At 50.4% G+C, this 27,929-nt stretch overlaps 2 protein-coding genes across 8 annotated transcripts in view; one reads left to right on the forward strand and one right to left on the reverse strand.

Moving 5' to 3' along the window:
* The window catches only part of SAMD11 (sterile alpha motif domain containing 11), a 158,603-nt gene extending 139,463 nt beyond the window's left edge, over positions 1-19,140 (forward strand). For 6 of the 7 annotated variants that reach the window (XM_055705922.1, XM_055705923.1, XM_055705925.1 and 3 more), the window contains 4 exons: positions 52-755; positions 8,000-8,124; positions 12,968-13,078; positions 15,942-19,140. In XM_055705922.1, the coding sequence (XP_055561897.1) occupies positions 52-755; positions 8,000-8,124; positions 12,968-13,078; positions 15,942-16,190 (1,189 nt within the window). In that variant the 3' untranslated portion in view covers positions 16,191-19,140. The other variant, XM_055705924.1, reaches the window with a different exon arrangement.
* Positions 19,141-19,654: 514 nt separating this feature from the next.
* NOC2L (NOC2 like nucleolar associated transcriptional repressor) overlaps positions 19,655-27,929 on the reverse strand; it is a 52,743-nt gene continuing 44,468 nt past the window's right edge. The window contains exons 18-19 of the mRNA XM_055705929.1: positions 22,696-22,827; positions 19,655-20,097 (exon numbers count right to left, since the gene is read on the reverse strand). Of these exons, the coding sequence (XP_055561904.1) occupies positions 19,952-20,097; positions 22,696-22,827 (278 nt within the window). The 3' untranslated portion in view covers positions 19,655-19,951. The remainder of the gene's footprint in view (positions 20,098-22,695; positions 22,828-27,929) is intronic.

Here is a 27,929-nt window from a genome sequence, read left to right on the forward strand (position 1 = left end):
TCACTCGGAGCCCTCCTCCCTGACGTTCCCTCTCTGCCTCTCCCAATTTAGGTTGGAGATGTCAGCTGAGATCATCCGCCAGAAGGAGCTGGAGAATCTCCACAGGCAAAGGCTACTGGCTGGTGACCCGCTGAGCCTGCATCCCGGTTTGCCCCCAGACCACCCGGCCCTGCGCAATGTGCACGACATCCCTGAGGGCCACCCGCTGCGGGAGGAGCTCTCCCGGAGGAATGCCATGCTGGTGCTGCGGCACAATAACACTCCCCTGCTGTCGCTCAACCCCAGTGTCCCCAACAGTGCCACGCCGCCCAAGGAGCAGCCCCGGCGGGGCAGCCGTAAGTCGGCACACCACCGCGCTGAGCCGCAGGGGCTGAGTGAGGCCAAGGAGCTGGCAGAGCCCCGGGTGCGGGACGGGGCACCGGACTGTAATGATGAGGAGATGAAGGACTCTGAGAGCGATGCGGATGTGAGCGATGAGAAGCCGGAGAGCCTGAAGGCTGAGAGCAGCAGCTCGGCTACTGAGCTTAAGGAGTGCAAAGAGACGGGCAAAGTCTGTGAAGGGGCCAAGGAGCTGGGTGAAACGGCTGCTGTCCAAAATGTCCCCTGCAGCTCCTCGAGTGCTGAGTCCCCCAGCCATTTGCTTGGACCAGGCATCAACAAAAACGAGGTGAAATATCTCCCGCCAGCCTCCATCCCACCACCTCAGCCACTGCCCTTCGGATTCCCTTACACGATGAGCCCGTACTTCCATGCAGGTGAGTGCCTGTTGCTGAGTTACTGGCTGGAGCAGCGACAGGTTTTGCAGCATGCCAGAAGTGGGATGCTTCCCCCTTCTTGTTCTGCAGTGTGGTTGCAGCTCTTTTTTCTCTGCAGGGAACCAAGCACCTTCTTTCAATTAGTACGGACCCATTTGCAATGAAGCAAATCAAGGGTCATAAAGAGGGCCAGCAGGGACAAAGCGAATCCTGAGCATGTGAGATCTCAATGTGATGGACTACGGGATCTTGCAGATGCTTGGGCCTTCTTTGGAAGCCATGTTTCAGGACAGACACCAGTAAATAATGGAGGGCTTCAGGGGGAGGCAACAAAAATTATTGATGGCTGCAAGGTGCTGCCCTACAAGTGAAGGGCCAGAAGCATTGTCTCAGGGAGGGTGGCCTGAAAGGCTGTAAAGACTGTTGGGCTGTGCTCATGCGATTGCCGAGGAGTAGGGACCGGAGGGCCCAGGTTGGAGAGAAACACCCGGGTACAGCAGGACAAAGAACCAAAGGAGAGCTTGCCGGGGTGACGTGGATCTGCGCTGTGTGGGCAGAGGCCGCAGGCTGGGAGCAAGGCAGAGGCTGTTCTGCAGGGAGAGGTGTGGACAGCACTGGGGACGTGCGGGGCTGGAGGGTGCCTGGCTGGTTCCCACATGCTCGTCTCTCCCTCTGTGCATTGCCGTGGCTTGCGGCGGGGGAAGTGAAGGATTAAGGCTGCAGCGTTTCCCTGCCTGCTGAGTGTCCTGTCTGGCACGTTTCCAGGGTAGCATGTGAGACAGCACCTTTGGGATGGGGTGTCAGAGTCCCCCGGCAGTGACTTGTAGATCTTGGCTGCCCTATGCCCTTGGGGGTGTCGGAGTTACCGCTGCTGTGCCCCTTTCCCCGGGCAGAGGTAGGTGGGCTCTTTCCCCTGCCCGTGGGGTGTTTCTCAGTCTCACAGGCACTGCTGTAGCTGCATTGGTGCTTGTTGGGTACGGCAGGCAGGCAGGGAGGTCCTTGCCAGCTCTCTGGTCCTCAGCGGCGCAGTCCCTTGGGCTGTGGAGAGGGGCAGAGGCAGGCACAGCTGGAGCTGGAAGGGAGCAGTGAGTACAGGTGGTACAAAGTGGGGCTTCAGACCCCGGTAGCTGGTCTGCCCAGGGGTCTCCAGTGGGGAGCAGGTTGGCAGCACTGCCAGCATAGCCCAGAGCCAAAATCTGCCTCAGCTAATTACTTGGCTGAGCAATTAGCAGGAGGTGGGACCTCCTGCCACACAGAAGAGGGAGAACGGGGCGAGGGGGGGGGGAGGCATGGCATGTGGGTCGCTGAGGCTGCCTGTTTTCTATGCAAAGAGCTGCTGCGGTTGTGAATGCGGCTGCCCATCACTCATTAGAGCTGCCTTCCAACCAGGAAGGAGGAAGCGATTTTTCTATGACAGGCAGGTGGCCAACATGATAAATATTCTTGCTGCCTTGGGCTGCTGAGGCTTCCTCACAGGAGCCTTTTTCTCCTGGCCATTAAAAAGGGAAACACACGGCTCTGTGGTGCTCATCACTTGTGTGAGGCTCTGCAGGGAGGCCAGGACTGTAGATGGGTTTCCTCCCTCCCCCAGCAATCCGTGAGTTACTGTAATAGGCCATTTATTATTATCACTTCGAATTTATATCACGATCGTGTCTTGAGGCCTCGGCAGAGATCAGGGCTGTGTTTCACTGCCCAGTTTTCGAGCACTTGTGATTTGTGGAGCCTGTTCCAGGGCTGTAGGTCTTTTCCTGAGGGCAGTTTTGCTTTTGGCTAGCTTCACATGCTGTCGCGGCTGTTAATATTGCCTGTTTGAGGGAAAGCAGCACAGAGTTTAGGCCCCGTTTTGCTTGGCACTGTACAACTCCATGGCAGAAGCTCTCTCTCTTCTCTTCGGAAGGCAGGGCATCTTGTTCGGTGCAGCACAGCAGGCTGGTAGTGGGGCTGGGAGTTCAGCAACTGAAATATTGAGAGCTATATTGATCCAAATGCTGCGGGGATCGTGGGGTGTGCTGGGGTAAGGTGTGTCAATGAAAAATGTGTTACTTCGGTTCGGGGAACACAAAGCACCTACAGACAGGCAGAACTGCACCCACCTCTCCCCTGGTGCCAGATAATTTCCGTAACCCCTTTTTGCACAGGGACTGCTCCTTTGGCCCGGATGGTCACTATGTTGTGCTGTATGCTGGAGGCTGTCGTTATAAAGTAACGACCTGAACAAGGCAGGTAACGTGGCAGGCCGAGAGGAAGAGCCAGAGGGAGGAGAGGAGGGAAGTGGCTGGCTGAAAATGACTGCTGCGTTTCAGGCAGTTCCTCTGGTCTTCCAGCACCGGGAGGCTCCTCCTTTGGAGGCACAGAGCCGTTTTCTGTCCCCACTGGGAAGAATATCGATGAGGCAGCCAGAGCTTGGTCGATTCCCTGAGCTGCCTTCTGGGGATCTGGCGGCTGCTCGATGACCTCATCTTGTCAAGGTTTCAGCAGCCTTGCTCCCCTCCTCCTCCCACCGCCCTCCTCCAGCCCCGTCCTTTGGAAAAGGTGAAGGATGGAGTGTGCAGGAGGCTAAAATCCTTCTATTGATCTGTAGTCTGGAGAGCAATTAACGCAAGCCTTCCAGTGCCACTCCATGACCCAAGCCCTCTCTGGTGTGTGAGAAGGAGTGGGAGTGCGTGCACAGGGTGGAATGGGGAAGGGGTTAGAGAGAGGTAGCAAAACTGATTAAACCCATAGGTGGGCTGAGTTTCAAGTGGGTTTGCTTTGTGCACTGGTCTCCCAGTTGGCACCTGAATTGTCTCCTGTGATACCAGGAGCAAAAACTCACCCGTCTCCGTGCGGCAGAGGCAACCCTATTGCAGCCTGGCTGCCGGATTTGCAGCAGAGGTTTCCCGCACTGTGCTGACCAGAAGGGTTGCTCTCCCTGACCTGTTCAGCGTTTGGCTTCTCTTCTGAAGCAGCTGGATATCAGGAGGAGGGAGGGAAATTATAAATGGGTTGCGGCATGGGTGGTGAGGGCTTTTACGTGGACACCTGTCTACAAGACACTGGCCTGGGACGATGGATTCTTTTCAGTTCTTACACGCGGGGCCCCATCTGGTGAAATGCTCTGTAATCCATTACCAGTCTCTCGGACCGTCATTTATCATAGAGCAAGACAGAGGAGGCCTGGCAGGGAATAGATGCTGCCCTTTATGCATCCTCGCAGTCCAGCAGGATCCAGTGACATGTCATTATTATAATAGAAGGTGCCTCCCTTCTAGCCACTTGGCACCTATTTATTATCATTCTCCAGACTGCCAGAGCAGTGGTGAGTGGGTGCAGCCATCCACAGAGATGGAGCAGACGGTGATGTATCTTCCTGAGGAGGGACAGGAGGAAGGACAGGAACCCTTCTGCTTTAGGGATGTTAAAATTGGAAAGGGCCGGTGACTGCGTGCAGTGTGCTGAGGGCTGGACCTGTACTAGTTGCAAATTAGATACACACTGAGGCCAGAGGGACCACTGTGGTCGGCTGCTGTGTCATCCTGCAGCAGTCCTTCCTGCCAGTATTCCTGCATCTGGTGACTTCAGACGGCTGGGAGCAAAAGGGCAGGGGGGACACCTGAATACCAGGCTCCACAACCTTGACATCAAGGGTGCTGAGGACCCAGAATGGCGACCGAGTCTTTGGAGCTACCAGGGCTGAGCTGTTCCGCAGTCATCATGAGGTTTTGGGCTTCTCTGCAGGGAATGGGAGTGTTTTGCCACTAACTTCAGTCAAAATAGGTTTCCACCCTCTAGCTTTTAAGTTCTGTGGCCGGAACCCGAAGTATTGGTATTTACCTTCCCCCTCCCAAGAATATTTCCATCAGTCAGTCCCTGTTTCCCTGTTATAAATGGGAAGGGAAAACAAACTCTCTGAGATAAATATTTTGGCTGTATTGCATTTGTCTGTGTGTGGGTATGTGGAAAATATTTCTTGTTCCCATACAGCAGGCCTGTCTTGCACTCAGTCTTGGACACAGCAGGTTACTGTGTGTGCATCTGTGTGCATCTTGACCTCTCCCTTCCTTTCTTCTGGGGGCACGACAAGACAAAGGAGGGAAAACCACAGAGAAAGGCTTCTGTAGGAGAAGCAGTTGCTACTCCAGCTCCGCTGGCAATGTCTGTAACCCCGCAAATAATCCCACACTCAGTGTGGTTCCGGGATCACAAGCACGTGTGCAGGAGAGGGACTGTAGGGAAGCCTTACACTTTCCCCCTCATCCCTGCCAGTTGTGAATGCAGCATCTGGGCTAAATCTCTGCCCACAGCGGTGGGGACCTGGCGAAGGGCAGCGTGTGCCTGGCAGGGACTCACCAGCCTCTCCCTGTGCCGGCTGAAGTTAAACCCTGAGGATGGGTCTGGCTGGCTAGTGACTGGGGAGTTCATTCCCAAGCACTGTGTTGCTGCAACTCAATCCTTGGCTTGCTTTTGGAATAAGGAAGTACCTAATTTTAAAGCAGTTGGCTGTTACAGTCAGATCCCCTCAGAGACGCTTGCTCTGGCTGCAGATGGAGGTGTCTCGCCCAAGCATTGACTGTGCCTGGAATAACTGAGTTCAGTTTCACTTCCTCTGTTTACCAAGCTGCAGCCACTCTTCCAAAAAGGAGAAGGAGAATTACCCCCACCCAGAGAAAGAAAAACCCTCCCCCAAAATGGCAGAAAAGGAAAAGGAGCCCTGAGCCATTTGAGTATTTTGTGAATTTTAACATAAGCAGCTGTGTGTTTGTCTCCTGCAAAATGGAATGCAATAGGAAGGGGAATGAGGGCTCGTGTCCATCTGTCTGTCTGGTAGGTGGGGGTGGCGAGGGGGAGGAAAGTGCTCGCTGGCTCTTTGGCCATGGCCTCTGCCTCCACCTCCCGTGCTGACAGACGCCAGGCTTGCACGACAGCCGATGGTTTTCTCTGCAACTGTTATCAGACACACAGAAGTCTTTGAAGCTTTTTATAGCTGGAAAAAGAAGGGGTGTGAAGTGAGCAAGGGGCTGCCTGGCCTCCAGGGGGATGGAGGGTGGCGAGGTGAGGGGCAACGAGCTCCCCATACTCGGCAAGTCCCAGCCAGGCAGAGCTGTCCTGGGGAGCAGCAAGCAGAGCATCTTGCGAGCCCTGTGCCTGCACGAAGGAAAGATTGCGGTAGAGATGAAGGATATGAAGGAGGTGCAAAATGTCTGATTGCTGCCCACAGCAAGGCAAGCACGCTGAGGGTCCCGGGCTGGTAAGAAGCGCTCAGCAGAGAGGCCTGCAGGGACATGTCTGAGTCACCGAGGTGTGGGGAGAGAGAGGGACAGCCCCATCCCTGCTCCAGAAGGACAGGTAGAGCTGGCAGAGGTGGCAGGCCTCCTGGCTCTCCCCACAGCTCCAGCCAAGGTGCTCTGGCCCTGGGGCTGGTGCCCATCTGTTTGCCCTGGCTGTGCATGTGAGAGATGCAGACGTGTCCCCATCTGCCGGGGGCATGTGGAGCTGTGGCGGGCCCGGGGCTGGTGGCGCTGGCGCTGCACCGGGGGGTGCCCGTCACCCGCTCAGTGCTGGGCGGGGGGTGCAGTTTCGGTTGCAGCAGCCGTTGCTGTCTCGCTTCGGTGGGGCGGTGGGAGGGCACGTGGTGCGGCGCGGAGGACGAGGCTGGGCCGGGAAGCAGGAAGTAGGGAGCGGAAATGTGGTGGAAATGGTTACACAGCATCTGACCGCTTCTTGCGCAGACTGCTGGTGTTTTACATGCATCTTATTGGCATGATGACTTCCTCTGTAAATCCTGTCCTTTTCCCGTTACCCTGGACTGTGCTGGCGGCTTTGCTGTTGGCTCTTTCTGTGCCTCTTGCCTCTGAACTGGTGCGTTCCCCCAGGGAACCGGCCACTCCTCGTTCTCCCGGCTCGTGCTCCCTGCCATGACTCTGTTGCGTCCCGCTTTACCTTGTCACTGTTTGCAGAAGTGCTCTCTGACCTGCTGTGGCCAGAGCAAAGGAGTCGAAGCCAGGGGTTGCGTCCATGGTGCTGATCACACACCTCAGGGAAGCACCTTAAGCCTGCAGGACCGATAATTCTGTCATGATAGACCCCTGGGAGAAACATTTTTTTCTGGTAATTTCTTGCTTCACGCCCTGAAGCGTAATAGTGTAGCCCCTCATAAACTCTTTCTCTACCCACTATAATCATGGATGTTCGCATCCCTATAAATGTCCTCCGGGTTGCGGTGTAAATGGCATCATGCAGCAGTGAGTTCCACAGGCTGATGGTGCCTTCCCACCCCCGAAGTGGTGGTTTCTGGAACTAGGTTTCTTCATTACTTGTTTCTGCATTTTTTCCTTTTACATGCTGCAGTCGATACCTGGCTGGCATTTCTCTCGCTGTTCTTATTCTCTGTGCCTCTCTTCCGGCTCCTCTTGGCTCCAGCCCAGCTTTCTCCCCGTGTGCACGTCCTGTGCTGTCAGGCACGGGCAGCACAGGGGTGGGGGGGCTCTCTTCCACCCTTTTGGAACCCATCACCTTCGTCTCTGCTGACAGGGCTGGGACCTGAACCGCTGTTGCGTTTCGGAGAATTGACATATCAGCTTGAACCGAGCTGTGCTGTCTTTGGAGTGTCGCAGGGGCTGGCAGGGGTCATCCCATCACCCGTCAGATGCTTGGCCAGGAGAGATGCCCAGCTCCTGTGGCGGAGCAGAGGGCAGCGCGCTCCGAGACGGTGGCTGTGTTGGGGCAGACCGATCCGATGGATGTTTCAGGCTGGGGTGGATTGAAAATGAACGCTTTGAAAGAGCAAGATGTTCTCCAGTGATTCGCGCTCCGGCAAGGCAGTGGGCCACCAGGGAGAGGCATCGGGGCCTGTTACCATTCGGAGCACGTAGCCAGGAGAAGGGTTGAGGGAAAGAAACCCACAGGGCAGTCAGAGTTTTCCGCTTTGCGGTGCATGTGGAGAAACACTCCTTCAGGGTTTTTCTTTTCTCTCCCCTCCCCCAATTTCTTCCCCACAGCTGAAGAACGTTAAACACATGAAATGCATTAGCTAGGATTTTTCCTTTCCCCTGCCCCCCTTTCTAAGCTGGGGACCTCCAGGAGGAAGAGGCCTATGAATTGACCCTGCCCAGTGCTTTAATTGACAGGTCATTAAAGATGAATGTGTGGCTAGAGAAAAATATTCAGATTGCAGGCTAGTTGTTGTCTGTGTGGGATTTTAATGATTTATGTTTCTTTCTCCTCCCCTGCTTCTTACCCTCCCCCAACTCCAAACAATCCAGGCACCATGGGAGGTCTGTTTCTGGATGGTGAGGAAAGCCCTGCGCTGGAAGACATCAGCAAATGGACGGTGGAGGATGTATGCAGCTTTGTGTCCAGCTTGTCTGGCTGCACCGAGTACACTCAGGTAAATCTCTTAACAGCCTCAAGAACATCATGGGAGGAGCATCCTCCCTGCGAGCCCCTGTTCTCTCCCTCCTGTCTGTGCCTATTTGACTTGCAGTGTCCCTCCCAGGAGAATCATTTAGGTTGGAAAAGATCTTTAAGGTCACCAAGTCCAGCCGTTAACCCAGGACTGCCCAGCCCACCGCAATATAAACCAAAGGTGTATCTTAGAGCCCTGCAGGGGCTTTTTGTTTTTTTTTCTCCTGGATTGCTAAATAGCTACTTGCTGCCAGCAAAGACCCTGAGAAGGTGTGTGATGGGCGTCGCGGATGGACGGCAATAAGCAGCGAGTACAGCAGGAGAGGATAGGAGCAGGGGCAAAGTCAGGAGTGAGCATTCGAGTGGCAGGGTTGATCGTGGTTAGTGACTTAGTGTCACTGTCTCTCCCTGTCCAGCTCATGCTTTTAGAAGCTGTCCTGTGTTCTGTGGCAGAGGTGGGCATAGTGGTGGCTTTGTGTGGAGTGGCTGTACCGAGGGACGGGCTGTCACATAGTCCCTGCATCGGGGTGGGCAGCTTGTGGTACCAGCCAGCCTGGCAGAAGGTGCTGCATTCTCTTGCTGCACACAGAGCGCTGTGGGGACAGAGGGGGGTTGCGAGAGACCCTGGCTGCACAAGTGTCAAAGTAACCTCCATGCTTACACTGTAGAGCAGGGGTCCTCAAATTACGGCCCGTGGGCCAGATACGGCCCCCCAGGGTCCTCAATCCGCCCTCGGTATTTACAGACACCCCCCCCCGCTGGGGGCTGGGGGGGAAACCAAGCAGCCGCAGATGACGGCCTGCCACTGCATCCGCGTGCCGGCCCCCTGGTTAAAAAGTTTGAGGACCCCTGCTGTAGAGCGATAGTGACTTGTGATTTTTAAGCTCATTATAGCAGAGTTGAAACGTCCATCAGTAATGGGGGCTTCATAAAGCCTGCTCAGTGTGAGATCATGAGGTGCAGTACAAAAAACAACCCTGTGTTTTTTGCTTCTGCATCTTCTAGAGTCCATTATAAATGCCCCATTAAGAGAATGCGCCAACTACGAAGGCACAGATTCCTGAGCTGTCTGGGACACCCTTGTAAAGGGGCTCTAGTGTGCTTAGAAGGGAGGGACTGAAAGTAGCAGAGATAGAGAGGCAAAGGGCCAAAGTTCAGAACAATCCAGCCTTTCAGCGGAGAGACATCCTAGGCTGACAAGGTCTTGCAAGGAAGGAGAGCAGGAGTCAAGCTTTCCAAAGATGCCACTTCAAGAGAGGAGACTCCCTGATGGACAGCTAAGGAGTGCAAAGCTGTGCTTTGACATCCAGGCTGGCTGAAATCTGATTTCTAAAACTCTGCCACCTCCTCCCCTTTGGCCCTTGCTGTCTTTCCCTCTACTAGTTGTGTTAGGCAAGTGTCCTCTCCCAGAACTTACACCCTGCTCCCAGCTGTTTGGGAGGGTGAAGCTCAGCACTCCTGCCTCTGCTGGAACCACCTGTTAGGAGAGCAGTGTGCTTACCTGGCCCTTGGGAAGTAATTCCCTTTAGGTTATGCTGATTTGGTAGCGTGCTATGGGGAAATGTGTGTGCTTTTGCATCCCTCCGGAGGGGATGGGCAAGTGGAAACCTGGAATTGCCCTACACCTCCCCTTTCCTGCTCAGGTGATGGGATATAATGTGTTTTCAATCTAAAGTCTGTCCTTCCTTGCCCCCTAACCATGATGCTAATCCCATCACAACATGCTTTGATAAAACCACCTGTAAAACCGGTGTGCTTTGGAGCAAGCAGCTGTGCCTGCACGCGAGAGGCACTGTTTAGGAGAGTGAATGCTTGTTATGGGGATGGGGTACATGTAACATTCCCCAAGAGGAATGACAGAGATTTCGCATGTGCTTGGGAGCGGATCAGGCTGACTGGGTGTGTGGAAGAGAGATGGGTCAGTTTCTGATGATGCAGAGAGGGAGGGAAAGGACTGCTTAAAAAATGATGGTGGATGGATGGGTGTTTACAGGAACAAGAAGCAGCAGGTCTGCAGGCGTAGAAGCTGGTTCAGGAGCTGGGCTTAGTGAGGATGATAAGGGGATGGGTGGTGGGTTCAGGAGAGTACATGTGGGTTGCAGTGTGTGTTGAAGAGAGCTCAAGCAAAAGGCTCTGAAGCCAAAATATACAGCTACTCGCATTCCTTATTACCCCCCACCCCAGATAGCGTGCTCTCGCACTGGTGGTATTGCAGTTTATCTGCATTCCTGCACTGGGGAATGAAATTCAGAGTTGCCTGGAAGCTTCTGAATTAGGCCTGTAGGAAATGTGCAGAAATCTTTAACACAACCACCTTGCAGAGGGATCATCCATTTACACCTTCCATGCCAGCTCCTGGTATACCAGTGGGGAAGAAATCAATAGCTCGCTGAGACAAAGGTTCAGCAATCTTCTCAGTGCATTGCAAACAAAATGTTTTACGATAAGGGGAGCTGCTGTAAACAGCCTCCTGTCGTGGCCTTGCTATGTTGCATTATGTAGGGGGTGCATGGCTTAAGGGATGATGCGTTTTTATGCTCTAGGGTTATATGCTTAACAGGTTTTTTACTATGTGAAAATGCCAGTGTTCAAGGGTGACCCAGCTCCATGGCTCTAAACTGCAGAGCTGTCTGTGTTCTCTTCTCCAAAACCACAGCTGCCGGGGAGGTCTGGCACTGGTCTGCAGGCCTCTCCTGCCAGGAAAACCCAGCAAGAGTTTGGTGGTATGCTGTGCATTTAGAAACATGTTGCAGACAAACAAGAAAATTTCAGCAAACACAAAAGTTGCCATGCCTGATTTCAGCCCTTGACAATATTCAGCTTTGTCTCTGCAGCGGATCAAGACCTGTGGGACACCCAAGGGGGATGCTTTTCTCAAGTTAAGGCTTTTTGTGGAGAGTTTTAGTGCAGAGCGAAAGGAAGCTTTTGGCTCCCAGCCACACTGGCTTCAGAGGAAGGAAAAGAAATCAGTATAGTAAGTTTTGCTAGGTCAAAGAGCAGATACACGTGCTGCAGTCACGGGCAGCTTTGCTTGTGGAGTCCAGCAATAAAAACCACTTGCAACAGCTCAGCTGCCTTGGCTGTAACAGCCACTGCCACTCTCCAAAGGGATGGCTCTGGGCTACGGTTGGCTGCTGAAGAAGCAGCCATTAGAGTAAATTGAAACACCCTCCCTTGCCATAGTGTTTAGTAATAATAATGCTATGCATAAGCCATGCATGGAGAGAGACAGCAGGATCAGGCCCCACAGACAGTTCATTTGGGCAAGCATCCAGCATGAGCTGGGGTGGGGAAAAAAAGCTGTGGAGCGGAGGTGTGGTTTAGTAAGAGAAAACCAGCATCTGACTGACATCTCGCAGAACCAAAGGGAACCTGCTGGCTAAATTACCAAGCGATGGCAGTTTACTCTTGAAGTATTAAGCCTTTACATCCAGAATAAACACCCAGGGGAAGCTGGTGTAACTGCAGCCCTGCTCTATATATGAAGAATGGAGCAGTAAGACCACGTATCCAGACCTTAACCTTTATAATATAGTACATGAGGTGGAAAACCTTTGTATGACCCTGTCATTTGAAAGAGAGGCAAAAAAAGTATTTTTGCCTGTCCCTAAGAATGTGTTAAAATGGTACAGTTTTGCATGGCTGGGGGTATTAGAATGCATTCATATGAAACTGCCATTTTACAAGGCTGTGCTAGCCCTGCTGTCATTTCTGTGATTAAACCTATGCACATGTCCAGGGTCTGCCTCATGCAGCTAACCAGGAGAAGAGGCAAGAGTCTTGCTGTATTGTTGATGGACACTGGCTGAAGGGCCAGCGCGGCTGGCTCAGTAGGCTCATGCCACGTTTAGTGGTACCGCTCGGCTGCCTCAGTACAGTGGTACTGCAATATTTATTAGTCTATGCTGCTAGAAGTGTTGAGGAAAAAGAAAGGGCCCAGTGCTGAAACAGGAGGGCTCATCTTCTCTGATCCCAGGTGGAATCAGAGTCTGGGATACCGGTCTGGGTATCGAGAGCCACTGCCAAACAGCACGGCTGACTGCATTCTCCTGGCTGCTTGCATGTCCTAGGCATAGTTGCAATATATCACAGGCAAAGGAGGAGATAAAAAAAAAAAGTGTAAAACAGTGTTGCACATGAATCGGGTAACCTGCAGATGTGCCTCACAGATCTGTTTATGTATTTTGCCTGGAGACTCTTTTGGAAATTAGCAGCTTGGAGAAGGAAATGCATGAACAAGCAAGTTCCTTCTCAGTTGCATATGCCTCACTGAAGACTGCAAATACTTTTGGAGTCTACTGGGTCAACTTTTTCCAAATATTCACACAAGCGTGAGTGACTAGGATTTGCCAAAATTTAGATTCTTACCTTTTCTCCTATGTCTTCTGCCCTTTATGTAGTTGGGGTAGGACCTCTGGGCATGTCATTCTTCTTTCTCAAGTCTGCTGTCGTATGCTGTCAGCTGGGCTTACTCATAATGTTGCGCTTAGGTCAGCTGCTTTGGTTGCTAAACCTGGGGATGTTCCCCAGAGAAAAAATTTCATGTCCCATCCCAGCATTAAAAAAAAAAAAAAAAAAGTAATGCTTTATCTAAATTGGCCCAACCAGCCCTAATTTCACCTTCTCACGTGTTTCCTTTTACTTGTTGGCTCCTAGCTGTGCATACAGGATTGTATATACCTGTCATATTAACAGGGGCCTGCTTCACCACCGAGGCTCTTAGAAGCTACCTCTTCTACAGCACCCTTCTGTGCAACGGCAAGGCAAGCGCATCAGATAAGTCACTGTCATTTCTAAGCCTGGACCTGTGTTCTGGTTTCTTCCAGGTATTCCGAGAGCAGGCCATTGATGGTGAGACCCTGCCCCTCCTAACGGAAGAGCACTTGCTGAACAATATGGGGCTCAAACTCGGACCTGCACTGAAGATAAGGTCACAGGTAGGAAAATGGGCTATGTAGCAGTAAGTGGTGCGCTTTAAAGTTGTCCCTAGTCGGAATAGGGCTGTCAAGAGACCTAAGTCTATTGAATATAGTTTATTAAGCAGTAACTGTTCAGTTATTTATTTGTAATTATGGTTTCAAGAAAGCTTGATGTGTCCTCCAGAATGTTCCATATCCTCACCTGGAGCCAGTCAAACAACTGTTTCAGGAAGAAAACACAGGTGGTATTCAGTGCCCGGGGCAGAAGCGAACAGTTCAGAATAAGTGGTGGGAGGGAGTAACAGGGATGCAGTGGGCATCTCCTAAAATGGACCAGCTCCTGCCAGAAAAGACACAGGCTGCTCCCACAAATACCGGCCAGGAAGGGAGAAAAGCTGTAAACTCTGAGGCAAGGTAGATTGTTTAAAATCAGTTGAACCTGAAAGTAGTTACCCTGAAGTACCTAGAGACTGGGTAAAGCCATCTCAGGAACCTGCTGTCTCTTTTTTTTCTCTAGACTGGACGCAAGGCCTTTTGCTGCTCGTTTTCCTCATAACTAGGTGGCTCTTGGTGCTTCTCCTTTTTAGCGAGGCTTGAAGCACAAATGCATTTAACATGTCTCAGCATCATCTGTTGATTACTTTCCCTCCCCAGTGAGTAATGGACCAGTTCTTTCCCTTCTCTGTTGTGCTAGTAATAGACTTCTGTAACATTTTTACCTCTTGCTAGTCATAGCTTACCGGTCTTGCTGATGGGCCATGCCACCCCCCTCCCACGCTGCACCACTTCCCCCACCCCACCCTCCAGCTTGTGCTATTTGCTTGTATTTTGATACACTGGAAGTATAAATTATACTTGCCTCTGTCGAGTTACTCAAGTTCTCTCTTTTAGGGAGCTGTATTTCATCCTCAACAGACTAGTTTGCTGTTGTGCCCTTATAGCGATGGTGGTTCTTCTTAAAATACCTTCCCCCCAGCCCCCTCCCTCTATGACTTGGCTCCCAAGTCCCTGCTTGTAGAGGGCTGCTTTCGTAAAATTGCTTCGCTATTCACCAGCAGTCATGGCAACTTCCATTTGAGTTGCCTCCACTTCCTCTGGGTTGGACTCCAATCTAGAAGAACATCTCCACTAGCTTCTTCTTTATCCATTTAACAATCGGAAAATAGCTTCTGACACATGTCAAGAACAGGCTGTTCTATTATATTCCCTAGGGTATTATGTCACGCAAATAGTTAGGACAGTAATGTGCATGTGCGTGTGCACATACATGGGTTGCACAGACAGCCACTATTCTGGCATAGCCTCCCTAACCCACAAGCTATACATTTGTTACATTATGTTAAAACAATAAGAGCAACTTTACTGCTTTCCCTACAGCCCTCACTGTTTATGAGGGGGCTAATAAAAAGGTTCTGTGGGCAACTGTTCCCTGTGGGTCAATTCAGTAGGAAATAAAACTCGTATATTTCTTAAAAAACAGAGAACCCCAAATAGCTCACAGACATTCTGAGATTGGATTTGGCAGGGGGAATATGGGATATGGGCTGAAACTAGAAAAACCCTGCTTCAATTTAATCAATAGTGTTTAAAGTTCTAGTATAAGGCATGGTTGGGGGGGAGTAAGTGGGGAGCAAAGTCCTGATGTTGCTAACTGAATAATGCTGCAGTTGTCTGGTTTGAACACAAGCCTGTGTTTCTCTTTAAGCTTAAATGTGAAACAGCTGTGTAGGTGCTGGAAAGTTGTGGGGCCTTTGGCCCTTGCTGGGAGGCGAGAACTGCTTCAGGAGTTTTCTTCAGTACTGCAGAAGGGAGAGGCTGCAGGCTTATAGCTTCCTTTGCAGTTAACAGCAGCCACCCTGTAGCCAGATTGTTTTTTTCTCCCCCACCCTGTTGCCCCAGCCCCCCTTGTCTCCCCTCTTAAGAGCAATTCCAGCTCTTCAGATGTGGACATTGTGTACCGTCCGCCAGTCCAGCACCCTGGGCTGGGTTAGCGAAGGGAGAGCAGAAGTGTTGCATCAAATTGCCCATCCAGTGGTGCCTGTTAACAACAGACATGGTAGGAATTGGTCAACCCTCTTCACCTGATGCACCTTCACCTGAAGGCAGCTACAGCCAGGTGTGCTCCCAATGCCTCGTGTCGCAGAGATGCCTAGGAACTGCTGCTTACCACCACTGTGTATCACTCACAACAGGGGTGAGCTGGGCTCCATGAAAGATGAAGAGCACTGTCACAGTTGTGCATGCAGCCTTATCTAGCCGGGGAAACAGGCTGCAAGTTTCCATAGTCCCCTGATGAGACGGTGAGATCCAATTATTTCAGATCAGAGGCTGGACTTGGTTCAGCTTTAGATTGCACACCCTTTCAGCCCTCACCTCAGCAATACCTTCAGTCTCATTCTAGCCAAAGAACACGGACATATGCAAAACACGTCACAGGAAAAGGGCCTGCACTGCAAGTCCCAGCACATCTTTAGCCTGAGACATGATCTATAGGGTAGACCCTGTAGCTCCAGCAGTACTTTGGTGCATGGCACCAAAGCGCCCTGTGAAACAGAGCTGGGGAGCACTACTGTAGGACACAGAGTCCTTTAGAAAAAAAGAGAGAGGAGGAAACCATCCCTGGTCTTCTCTGTTAAGTCACCACTAAGGGTTGTTTTGGGGCTTTTTTTGTAGATTGGGAATGGTAGCTCTTCATTCAAATGATGTAACCTAGCTCTTCCATCTGCAGTTCACTTTGGAGTACAGAACCTGGGCTTGCTGCATGAAAATGCAGCCTCTGTGGGTTTCTGAAGACAGTTTGTGCACATTGTCATCCCTTTTTGCTTGTCCCCCCCCGCATTTATTTCTTTTCTTTTCTTTTTTTTTTTTTTTTTTTTAATAGGTTGCCAAGAGAGTGGGCAGAGTTCTGTACATGGCAGGCTTCCCCATGGCTTTCCCACTGCAACCTCCTGGTTTACGGCCACCGGAGCGGGACCTGCCCCCAGCTGATCTCCGGCCATCCTCCACCGGCAGCGTGGCCTCCCCCTTCAGCAGTGGCCTGCCCTCCGCCAGCCGTGTCTCACCAAAGCAGGAAAATGGAAACCCCTCCATCATTGCTGGGATCAATGACACCACAAAACCTCCATCTTAACTGCAGGACAGCTCTTGACTGCTTCTGGAACTGAGATTCAGTTGAACAAACTGAAGGTAATGCATTTTGAGAGACCAGGAGAGCCTCCCTCAGCAGTGTGAGACACAGGAGTGAGGAAGGGAGGTTTTTAATTTTTTTGGATGCGTATGTTTTTTTGTTTAAAGAAAGAAGAAAATCAAACAAAAGTCCTAAAAACTGTAAAAAGGGAAGGAAAGAAAACTATCCAAAGATGTACTGAGACAAGGCAAGTGAAGAGAAAGAAAATGTTTCTAGAGGATGGCAGCAGCGTTCCCATTCCCTTTCACACCCCTTCTCGCTCACCAGTCTGAGATGGAGAGCCATGGACAGGGAATGAACGTTTTTCTTTGCCTTCAAAGAAACATGGCTTTCAGGAACTTCTGGGTATGACTCCAAGCAGGCAAGGGGAATGGGCACTGCTCCTCCCAATGGTACTCAGCACCCCTGAGCAAAAAAACCCATCAAAAATGAAACCAACCACCTTCCCAGCTATCTCCTCCTCCCTGGAAATGGTACTCAGTTCCTCATTCAGGTGTCTATGCATCTCTAGCAACTTCTAAAACAATACCAAAGACAGACAAAAAGAAGAAAAAAAAAAAAAAGGGAAAAAAAAAAAAGAAAAAAAAAAAAAAGGCAAGTTCCGGTCCATGTTTACTTCAGTGTGGATGGTACGGCACAGGCGGCTCAGTGCTGTCCCGCAGGCTAGGGCATGCCCTCTCCCCTGGCACGTTGTCCCTGTCAGCACACACAGAGAATGGACTCTGCCTGTGCTCCAGCCCTGCAGAGGTGGGGCTTTTTTCCTATTAGATGTTTTGTTTTAAAAAGAAGAAAAAAGTGTGTGCTTTGGTGGGATGAAGGGTCACAGCCCTCACTCCGGTGTGGCCCCCTCCCTCCTTCACGTGTACAACAGACTCATTTATACATTTGGGGTGGGTTTTTTTTGTTTGTAGGGTTGGTTTTGTTCTTTTTAAAGCCTTGTTACAGAGGTGGATGTAGTTGCACATTCTGGCCTGCTGTGGACCATGAGACAGATACCTGTGCGTTCCCTGAGGAGGGGGAGGGATGTTGGGGGATTCAGGCTAAAAACAATGGATAGAGTTTTTGCTACTGTGAATGAGATGGTAACTCCTGGGGGTGACCTCCTGTGACTTGTACAGTTGTGAACAACAAGCACATGTGGTACTGTTCTCTCTCTCCCCCCCCCCCTTTTTTTTTTTTGTTTAAACATTGCACGTGCTACCGTTTTTCTTACAAAATAGCTTGGTGGTACATTAGCTTCTTTATATTGTAAAAAAAAAACAACAAACGTCATTATCCATCACATCACGATAAAAATGCTTTCCAGCAATCAATTTAAATAAAAAAGAAAAACACTTAATTTACAAATGGTACCTAGCTTCCTGAGCTCCTTGCAAGTGATTGCTTTACGCAATGTCTCCTTTCTTTCACTGTGTACACTGGGGCCATATGCCTTACCGCTGGTGTTAGTAACTCTGTGTGTGTTAGCGCTACTACATTTTTGGCCTAAAAACCGATCTGAGGGTTGGTTCACAGCTGCCAAAAGGCAGAGAGCATCTTGCCCAGCTATGTTAGAGAAAGGAGGAAAAGCAACTCCTTTCTCTTTTGGAAAAAAAGGTAAGTTAAAACCTTTTTCTTACAGTTGGGGCCTTACAAGTCATCTCTGCAGTCATATCCCAGGCTCCCTTTTGTAATTGCCTTTACCAGCTGTAGGGAACCTCAGCCTTGAGCGTGCCCAAACCCCTAATGAAGCAGCTGGTGCATTGGCCTCCTCAGAGTAGGCTATAAATGATAATAATAATGATGATAATCGTGATGTCCATAATAAAACCCAAATTACTAATTTCTGAGGTTACTTCCTCCCCCTTACAGGAAAAAGGGTATCTGGGTGCATGTCTAGGAAGGGCAGGTCTAGTAATTACTGTAACTGCAGAAAGAAGCCCTCGCCAACCCTATTCCTGCCGCTAAGCTCCAAAACTCTGAATGAAGCTGTATGAACACTGTACTACAGCAGTAATTACCCGTGTGGTAACGATGTCTGGAAGCGGGAAAGGAGCAGCACTCGGTGTAGGACAGGAAGAGCCTAATTACCTCTTTACATACACCAAGTTGTTACCGCTTACACATGTGGGTAAGGGAGACCACTAGCCAGGCTATAGTACACATTAGTAAGTTTGGGTTTTCATCTGCAATAAGGCAATGTTTTTGAGCTGTGGTTCTTCTGAATCCATGAAAACAGAACTTAAGAAAAAAAGGAAAAGTTGTTCTTTTTACATGTTTTTTAAAAAAGCATCTTTTCCTCTTGTGGTGCGCAGGAGTAAAGATGCCTGGAGGGGAGCATGTAGGCAGTGCAGAAAGCAGAGATGGCTGTGTCTGTGCAGGTGGCTTGGCCACCCCTAGTGCTTACAGACAGCTATTGACCTGACTGAATGATGGCAAAGAATAAAAATTTTATTTAGTCTTGGCCCCCTATCTTCTTTTCTAAAAATCTGCATTAACAAATAACAATGCTCTCAAAAGGCACAGTTAATTTTCAGGAGTGACTCTGTCAAATACGCCCTAAGAATACTTAACAGCAAATACCCTCTATTGCCAGTTTATTTTCCAAATAAATTTGTTTCCCAGCTGCCAGTCCTGCAAACTAACAAGAGATAAGCTGTTTATATTTTCCCAGCAGATCACAAATTGCATTTACCCACCTTGAGCTACACAATGTTCTCCCACAAGCACCACTCCTACAGGAAGACATGTAATGAGCTGCATCTAGAAGCTGCCCAGGTGATGCAGTAGTTGGCTTTGAGGTCATAAAGAAAGGCTGGGTGCCCAAGACAGCCTGCAATCATCACTACTGTTTTCAGGACTCGGAACAAAACCGTGTTCACCACCAGCATCAGCAGCTAGGACCGGCCTTAGAAGGAGGTGATTTTATGTCACTGTGGATAACAATATATCTGTTTACAAAACACAGGCTCAGACTTGTCCATTGTTTTTGCTAAGCAAATGCATCCCAGGCAAATCCAACAGCCATCACAAAATGAAAGTATGTTTCCTGCATTATTATTTTGCCTCTTCTTATTCCTTCCCGCCTGCACAACCTCCCATCTCTGTGCCCACCCTCCTCCGTATCCTAAGGCGCTTTAAGTAAAGTTAACTTCTTTAGCATACTTACAGCTAGCTTGATTGAACTGACTGAGCTGCTTCTGATGTTACTGATGAAGGCTTTGCAAAACACTCCATGCAATCCTTAAGCACTTCTTGGCAACAGGGAGGGTTTAGTGAGGGCCCCAGAGCAAATACGAGGTGACACAGGTGGTTGGCTGAACAGACAGGAGGACCTTTAGACAAAAGAACTTGTCCTTCCCTTGGTCAGCTCACTCATGCTCCAGCAGGAGCTGAAACTGAACCCTATGCTATTTCAAGCGGCAGACTTCAGTAAGGGCTTTTTTATTATCTATGATGAGCAGTTTTACTGGCCTTGATGTGACCACAATTTTACTGTTACCAAAAACATGGCTGGTAGAAAAGGCTTGAAAGTCCAAGTAGCATCTCCGCTGTGTCACTGAGAAAGTCCTTGGTGGCACCTGGGGCTGGCCTCCCACCCTCCATGCTCCCCAGCTCTTACCACCTCTTTGAGAACCAGCTACAGGTGCTGAAGGCTGGGTGATCCAATACACAGCAGCTTTGTAAAGAATAAGCTTGGAGGGGGGTTGTGGCTGTGAGGGTGCTCAGTCATCGTCAGAGAAAGCTAAATCCTCCACAATGTCCTCTTCTCCTTGGGCTAGCTGTTCGAGCTCAGATCGCGACAGCCCCTGAGTGCAGCTCCTCTGCTTGTGTGACCCTTGGGAAACCTGAGCGGCTTCCTTTTCTTCCTCTGTGGGTGGAAAGAGTGAGAGGTGTAAATCCTGCTTTACTGGGAGTGAGAGTGAGGTGAGTCAAGGCAACTTATTGCTAATTAATCCCAGACGCTCATTAATTATTGGCGCCACTGCAGCTCCCAGATAGTGGTAGGAGAGTGCTGCAGGGTGTTCAGTACAGCGCTGGCTCTGAAGTACTTGGGGCAATAGGAGAGGAGACCAAACTAACTGTTGGGAAAGGAGACCTAACTGAGGCAGAAACACAAAGGAAGAACTGGGGGCATGAGACAGGCCTCCAAACCTTCAGCCTGCACGGTTCAGGTTAGTTTTCCTCACTGGAGATGTCAGGCTAGGCGCTAGGAGCTGACAGAAAGAAGGTATCATAGGTAACAGCCAGACTCCCAAATGCAAAACTAGCCCCATGCTCCCTCCTTTTTGGAATGGTATTTTAAATGGGGAGCACAAGTGAGAACTGGTTTCTAGGGACCGTACATGTCCCCATTCCCAGTGCCCTTCCTTTTCATTCCAGAAGTGTGGCTTGAGCTTCCTACACCTTGCTTCCAAACAGAGCCCTGCAGACCATCTCTCTTAGGCTCTACGAGCAAAGCATCTGCTCAGCACAAATTCCTACCTCTGGTCTTATTCCCACAGCCTCTCACCGGCTGTGGAGGGTGGCAGCAGCAGCTGTGGGATGTGGCTCTGCTCTCTCTGCTCAGCACTTCCTGAATCAGCTTCCAGGCTCTGCTAATTCAGCTCCCTTGCCAAAAAGTACAAAAAGCACAAAAAGCTATCCCCCTGCCCCAGATCAGGGGCTGGATGGTCACTGCAGTTCCCATCCTTCAAAACCATGCTGGTGACACAAGAGCATCAGGACCACAGAAGTGCCTCTCCAGGGCACTGAGAGCATGTGCATGCCCTAACTGACCTGCTGGAGGGTGGGAAGCTTGTCACAGACACAAGCCTCTTGCTATTCCATCACCCAACCAGACTGCATGCGTGCAGGTGTTTTGGTAAAAAGCACAACAGGAACACTCAGCACACACAGCTTAAGACTTAGAAGGGGCGGATCTGCCTCTCTGCCCTGCCTGATTGATGTCTGAAAAAGTGCCACAGGCCAGAAGCACCCAGGCCTGAATGTGACTGCTGCTACACCAGCATATCTGGGCTTTAAGAGACTGCTGGCTCTATACCATGCTCCTACAGCCCAAAGTGAAGGAAGCTGCTATTAGGGCTGAAGGAAAGGAAGATCAGAGTTCCTGCTCCCCCTGACACCAAGGAAGGGTGCTTTTCCTTCAGCTTGTCTGAGTACTCCAATAGGCAGAGAGGGAAAACTCTCCCTCTTTTATCCTTTACAGCGTTGTCAGAACATGCATCAAATGCCCATCTATTCTCGGCGCCGAGGTTTGGGTGTGCATGCCAAGCCGCAGCCATCTGCCATGCTAAATCACTCAGATTTTGCTCTCACTTGGACTCTTTCCCCCTTCCTGCTCTCCCTGTTCCCCAAACTAGTAAAGAAAGCCCGCACACAGGAGCTTTGTGGCTGTTCCCCACAACCACACATCACACCCAATGGCATGCCGAGGAGCAGAGGCTTGGCACTCTAATACAAAGGCCTAAGCAAGTGGCACACAAAACCCAGCAAATGAACACAGCAGCCAGAGCCCCTGGCAGGCCCAGCTTCCGTCTGCTACGTTAGCAGAGCAACTTGGCAGACGCAGGCAAGACTGAGCTGAGTGTGGTTAGCTGCACTCTGCGGGGGTGCCGAGCAGGCTCTCTAGCTGTGGCTCGGTGCAGTGGACGGAAGAGAAAGATACTCTCTCTTCAGCTGCAACAAAGCCTGGTTCGGCATTCTGGCACAGCCCTGGTGACAGAGCTGGCAGCTTTCTCAGTAGCCATCGAGACAGCTGTTCTTCTGGCCTGCTAGGAGCATGCTAAACTGGTGGCGTCTCACACCGACACCCACCACTCTTACTGATTCTGTCTCTGGGCAGTGGCTACTAACTGGCAGAAGCGATCAGGACCAAGCACAGAGCAAAGCCAGTGGTTCTAGCAGGGACTGTACACTGGCAAATAACCCAGATGAGTGCAGGACTTGGACAAGGTCTCCTGTCCTGGGAAGACCTGTTGAGAAGCAGCAACTAAAGGGTTACTGCTGCACAGTGCCCCATACTGCAGCACTGCTCAGATGAGAAGTGAAGTGCACCCTCCACACCCCCACACATGTGTAACCTGTGGAGAGCCCTGAAGCAAGGAGAGCCCTGAAGCAAGGTTTCTGTACCCTGTTGGGGTGGGCTGTACTTCAAGAGTTTGTTTGAGCCTCTCTGCAGGAGGCCCGTGAAAAAAGATGAAAAGGACTGGTGGCTCGTTAAAGCAAGGCCTGCAAAACCTTAACCCTTTCGCTCTCTTCTCAGCATAAACTCAGAACTGCCGGGTCTTCCTGTGCAGGGTGTTTGTGTGTCTGTGTAGAAGCCCCTCCTGACACTGCACAGCTCAGAACAGCAGCACAGCAAGAAAAGAGGAGATAGTTCCTTTGCAGGGGAACCCCCAGAATGCAAAGGAGCAGTTACCAGTGCTGCCAGTAACTCCCTTCCCCTTTGCCTAACCACACTACTTACCATCTGAGTCTTCCAGTTCTTCCTCGTCCTCCTCGATTTCGTATGTTCCTTCTTCATCATCATCATCCTCACCATAGTCTTTGCTGCTTGCTTCTGAACTGTCATCTGATGCCTGCTTGGCTTTGGCTTTACCTGCAAGTATTTTTACTGTGTAAATGGAAACATAAAGAGCAGCACACAAGCATACATGCAGGCAGGATGTAAAGGGCAAAGTACTGCCATCCCAACATTCATCCTCAGGAGTACAGTCATATACACACTAAAGGGGAAATTTACCATATTTCTCCAAAAGCCATGTCCCCGTGCACTAGAAGCCCAGAGAAGGATGCATTTCATTTCAGAGGTACCTGCTAGAGGCTAGGAAGGCCAGGATGCAGAGAATCACAGAAATCACCTCAAAAGCCCATAGCAGGGTTTTACTGCTAAAGCCCAGGACTTGCTGCTACCTGGTATTTATGGAGCACCAGCGCTGTGGCACCCAAGTGTCCATCACTAACCTAACTGCCTGCCCTGCTCAGAGACATGAAAGCTAGGAGAGGAAGACAGACAGAAGAGTAGAGTGAGAAGAAATGGGCCTAACAAACAGACATGAGCCAACAGAAGGAGTAAGTCACAAAGCTGAGACCAGAGAAGGATTTGTTCCACTGAGAAATCGTGCCTGCATATACCACATCCACCCCTCTATGGTTATATATAACTGAACACAGGGGTAGACTCTCTGGTTCAGGGTATCCTTGTAAACCTCTCTTAGCTTTATTCCCTCTGTTAGTCACAACAAAAAGGTCTAGGAACAGATATTGCTGCAAGTTCCCTCTGTAGATGGCTAGCCACGTCACCCAAGGCAGCGTGGGAGGAAGTATTAAGAGCCTCTGCATGCTTGACCTGGGGAAAAATTATCTGCCTCTGAGCCTCTGGAACTGGACTTCTTTTACTGGTGTAGAGTTCACTTCACTGGAGGAATGCCTCTCCCCTCTCTCCCCTCCTGAGGACAGTGTGAGTCACCAGGCATTTAAATGACAGAACATACATTCTCTACTGAGGGAGCAGAAGAGAACCAGCCTCCTCTTGCCTCCTTCCAGCCACCACCCCTGAGCTAAGCCCAGCTCAGTGCTGCAGGTTGCTCGTTCTTGCTTATAAAAGCTGCTGAAGAAGCTATTAATTCACACTTCAGACTCTGCTTGGAAACTGGCTGTACATCCTTCTCACATTGTGATTCTTGGGCCCCATCATGGCATCTATTTTTTGCCCATCCTCCCTCCTCAGCAGCTGCCCTATGTTACTCACTGAACTGGATACAGAGCCATTAATAAGCTGGCTGCTAGCATTCCCAGCTCCCCGTCATCACCCTGGTTGCTCTGCTTTCACCCATCTGTCAGCTCTGCCAGCATGCAGCCTCTGTGCAATTGCCCCCCAAGGGATCGGAAGCTACATCTCATGGACGGAGCGCTCTCAGGCGCTTGCAGCCATGCGGAGAACACCCGCTCCACAGGAGATGGATTGTAGTGCTATTCGCTGCACCACATCATATTGATGGGCACCTGAGAAGCTCAGGCAACAATCAAGGGGCAAGCTCTCATCCATCAAGCAGCACTAGCAAAAGCACTGACAGATCCAGCTACCAGCTCATCTTAGGGTATGCAGAGAAACCAGCTATGGGGCAGGAATTGGGTACAAGGTCACTCCTGTGTGCTACAACACAGGCAGCAGGCCGCGAAGAGGAATTTACTGAACTTCTCCAGCCTCCTGCTCGCCTCCCACTGGTGGGCACACACAGGGGCCCCAGTACAGCCTTCAGGCAGAGCTCGAGCTTCCATCTTCTGAGGCAGAAGTGTATCAGCCAGGTTTCAGAAGACGATGCTGAGGGTGCTGTGGTTAACCAGTGCTCCTCCCCTCTTCTTCCTCACTCTGCCTCTAGATCCTCAAGCTGACAGCCCACAGCAGGAATTTTGCCACTGAAAAGGGCCCCGATTATTCTGCTAGGAAATGAAAATGTCTGACCTCTCTTTCCACACCCCTAGCCCTCACCACTCTGGCATTAAATTGATGTAATATGATTATGTGAGGGACAAATGAAGAAACCTGTTCAAGTTCATTAAAGGCACACCAACACCTAATGTGGACAGATCACTCATTACGGCCAGGCCCAGAGAGACGCTGCAGCTGCACTCCCTTCTCGCCTTTAATTGCCTCATGACGAGGCAGTCCAGCACCTCTTTCTAAGCCATTAATAATTTCCAGGAGCAGCCGCCTTTCCTCCCAGAGATCTGTCAGCTGGTAAATGGGAGGAACACGTGAACTTCCCCACCCCCACTAGCGACACACAGATTGATCAAATCCACGCTCTTTCCTCTGCATCTCCTGGCTCTTTCTGCCCTTGCCTGCTTGGGGGTTCCTGAAACATGCAAACTTTTTTCTCTCCCCTCTTCAGACCTTGCAGAGACCCAAGCAAGGGAGTCTCTCCTGCCTGCCAAATGCTTTCTCCATCGCAGAAGACAGCTTGTCTTGATATGATGGAATTGTGTTCGCCACCTTTCCTGCCCCCTTGGAGAGGATGCCGGGGGGCGCACATCCTGCTGAAATGAGCAGGCAGCTTTCAGCTCCACTTGCACAAGGTAGGGGGAATCTCCCCTCCGATCCACAAGATTAAAAAAGGTTTTCAAATTCACCACTTGCCTTCCTTTTCCTGTGCAGCCATATCTGCTGCATGCATCAGTACACTGCTAGCCATTTACTCCCTGATGTGGCTGCACCACAGCCAGGTGTAGACGAAAACAAAGCAACCAGAAATAGACAGCTGACAGGCAACATCACCTTGTTAGAAGGACCACTGTGCCAGGATCCTGGACACGTGACCTCAAAGTCCTGTCTCAAACTACACTCCAACTGTGTCAAGGCATCCCTCCCTCTCCTGCCTCAATTATTACACCTGAATTTTTCATACCAACTCACTGAGCAGGGACTACTCCTCCTCAGTGGGCTACGCAGCAGCACCCCTTACCAAACTTGATCTTGGTTGAGGTGTCCCAATGCAATGCAAGATGCACTGACAGGGAGCTAACCAGCATTCCTAACTTCCAGGTTCTGAAAGAAGCCAGTATGGATTTGTGTTGATGAACTTACTGAACAAATTCTAAAAAACTGTACACCATCCTCTCTGTCCTTTCAGGAACCCCTAAAATAAACAGAAATGCTGGTACTGACAGAGCAGGGGGCCCAAACCACACAGAAAACCCAATGAGACTTCTATAAATGTGACACCAGACACAGAAACATTTGTTATTGCTAGCCTCGTTAGGATTCAGAAGAGATTCATTCATTCATTGTTGGATTTGGCAAGGCCTGAGAAGACAGAATGAAGATTCAGAGGGGGTGGGAGGCTTTTTCTACCAAGGACCTGTGGCCTACAGCAAAGGCTGAAGTCAGGATTCAGACTCAGGAAAGAAGACAACCTGCAAAGCTTACAGAGCTAGGGAAAAGGCTGCTGCTGTCAAAGATAAATGGCTTATCATGGTTTTGGCTGCCGTGAGGCTGCTAAGTCTAAGGTTAAAGTATGGAAGGATCAGAGAGCTTAGCTACTGCTGTGTCCTGCAAGACCTGAAGGACTAGGACGAAGGCCTGAGCCAAGGGGAGTGGATGGCCTGCTATCAGCCTTTCATCTCTGGCCTAATGCAGAACTGTGGTTAGGATTCAGAAGAAGACAGACTTCTAAGAGATAGGTTTATGTCTGGATCCTACATGGTCCATTAAAGCAGACTGATGGCTGTAGCTAGCACAAGATGCCAATCAATGAGTTCAGTGGGCAGTAAGCTTAAAGAAAAAAAAAGTGGTTTTTTTTTCTCCAAAAAATATCTACATTACAGTTGTGGCATGTCTTACTGTGTTACCAGAGGATGCTGTGGAAGCCACATTAACAGGAAGGATCAGGCACAATCAGGGAACCAACAGATCCGTCAGTGGATATTGAACAAAACAGTCTCTCCGCAATCCTCAGTTCAGAACATCTCTAAGCTGCTGAACGCCCTGCCCTGAACACACTTTTTCCTCTTTCCTAGTTGCCTCCATATATTGCAAGAGCACTGGAGGTGTTTAGCTGGCACCTGCATCTTTATGCACCTGCCCTTTATCCCTCTCCTCAACACATGCAATTATAGTGCAGCCCTGGAGCTGAAGGGCAGAAAGATTCGTGGCTGTAACACCTGGCTGGAGCTGACTGCCACTGTGGAATCACTCCAAGGATACCTCCAGGAGCACCTGCCCTGTGAGAATCCATTACCGCAATGTTATGTCCACACCAATTCTCCCCACAGGAACCTACCGCATCTGAATCTGCTCCTCAGCCTGTGCCACAGTCTCTCCTACTTTCTGGGAAATCTAGGATGCTTCCTGTTCAACTCCAGAGCAGTCCCCAGTGGCCTCTCCTTGCCTGCTTGAGGGATGCTGTTCCAGGAGGGTTCCGAAGCAGGTGCCTCTGACAGATGCTGCCGCTGCTGCTGCTCCCCAGTGGGAGGAGAGCAGGGGCGGGTGGTTCCCATCTGGGAGCAGCACACTGGGGCCAAAGGCTGCTCGAGCTGCAAACACCAGTCTGCTGGTGGCCATTTCCTGCAGCAGTGCCAGGGGCTGGATGCAGCAAATATCCCTTCTCTGCTACAGCACAGATGAAAATGGTGGAGGTGGGGGTGGACAAGAGGGGGACGCTCAGAACAGAAGGGAAGGTAATACACAACCGCACCAGTGCTGCTGGAGGACAATAGGATCTGCACATTACCCCTGCTCCCACATGCAGGGACACTTTTCATTGCCTCCCTTTGCCTCCCCCGCCCGGAATGAATAATGGCAAACTGTGAGAGCTCCCCAACCCTCTCAGTCTGGGAGAAGCATGCCATTCCCTCCCTGCCTGGGACTGGAAAGAGCTCTTCAGAAGCCTGCTCTGCTGTGAGAAATACAAAGGTCTTCAAAAGTGCCTCAGAAGGCAGAAGTTAGTTAATGAGCAAGATGTTCTGGGTAGTAATAGTTAACCCAAGAACACTCTCCAGGCCTACCCTCTTCCAGAAAGATTAGGGACAGTGTAAACTGAAATCAACGTTTCCCTGATACAACACCTAATTTAAATAAAAATAAATAGTGGGCTTTGAACAGCAGCTAAATAACAGAAAACTGATGATTAGGCTTTTAGCAAGCAGTTTTCCACTCTCATGAATTTGGTCTGGGACCTGACAGGCCAAACAATTACTAAT

The sequence above is a fragment of the Falco cherrug genome, chromosome 3 (assembly GCF_023634085.1).
Source record: "Falco cherrug isolate bFalChe1 chromosome 3, bFalChe1.pri, whole genome shotgun sequence".
NCBI lineage: Eukaryota > Metazoa > Chordata > Aves > Falconiformes > Falconidae > Falco > Falco cherrug.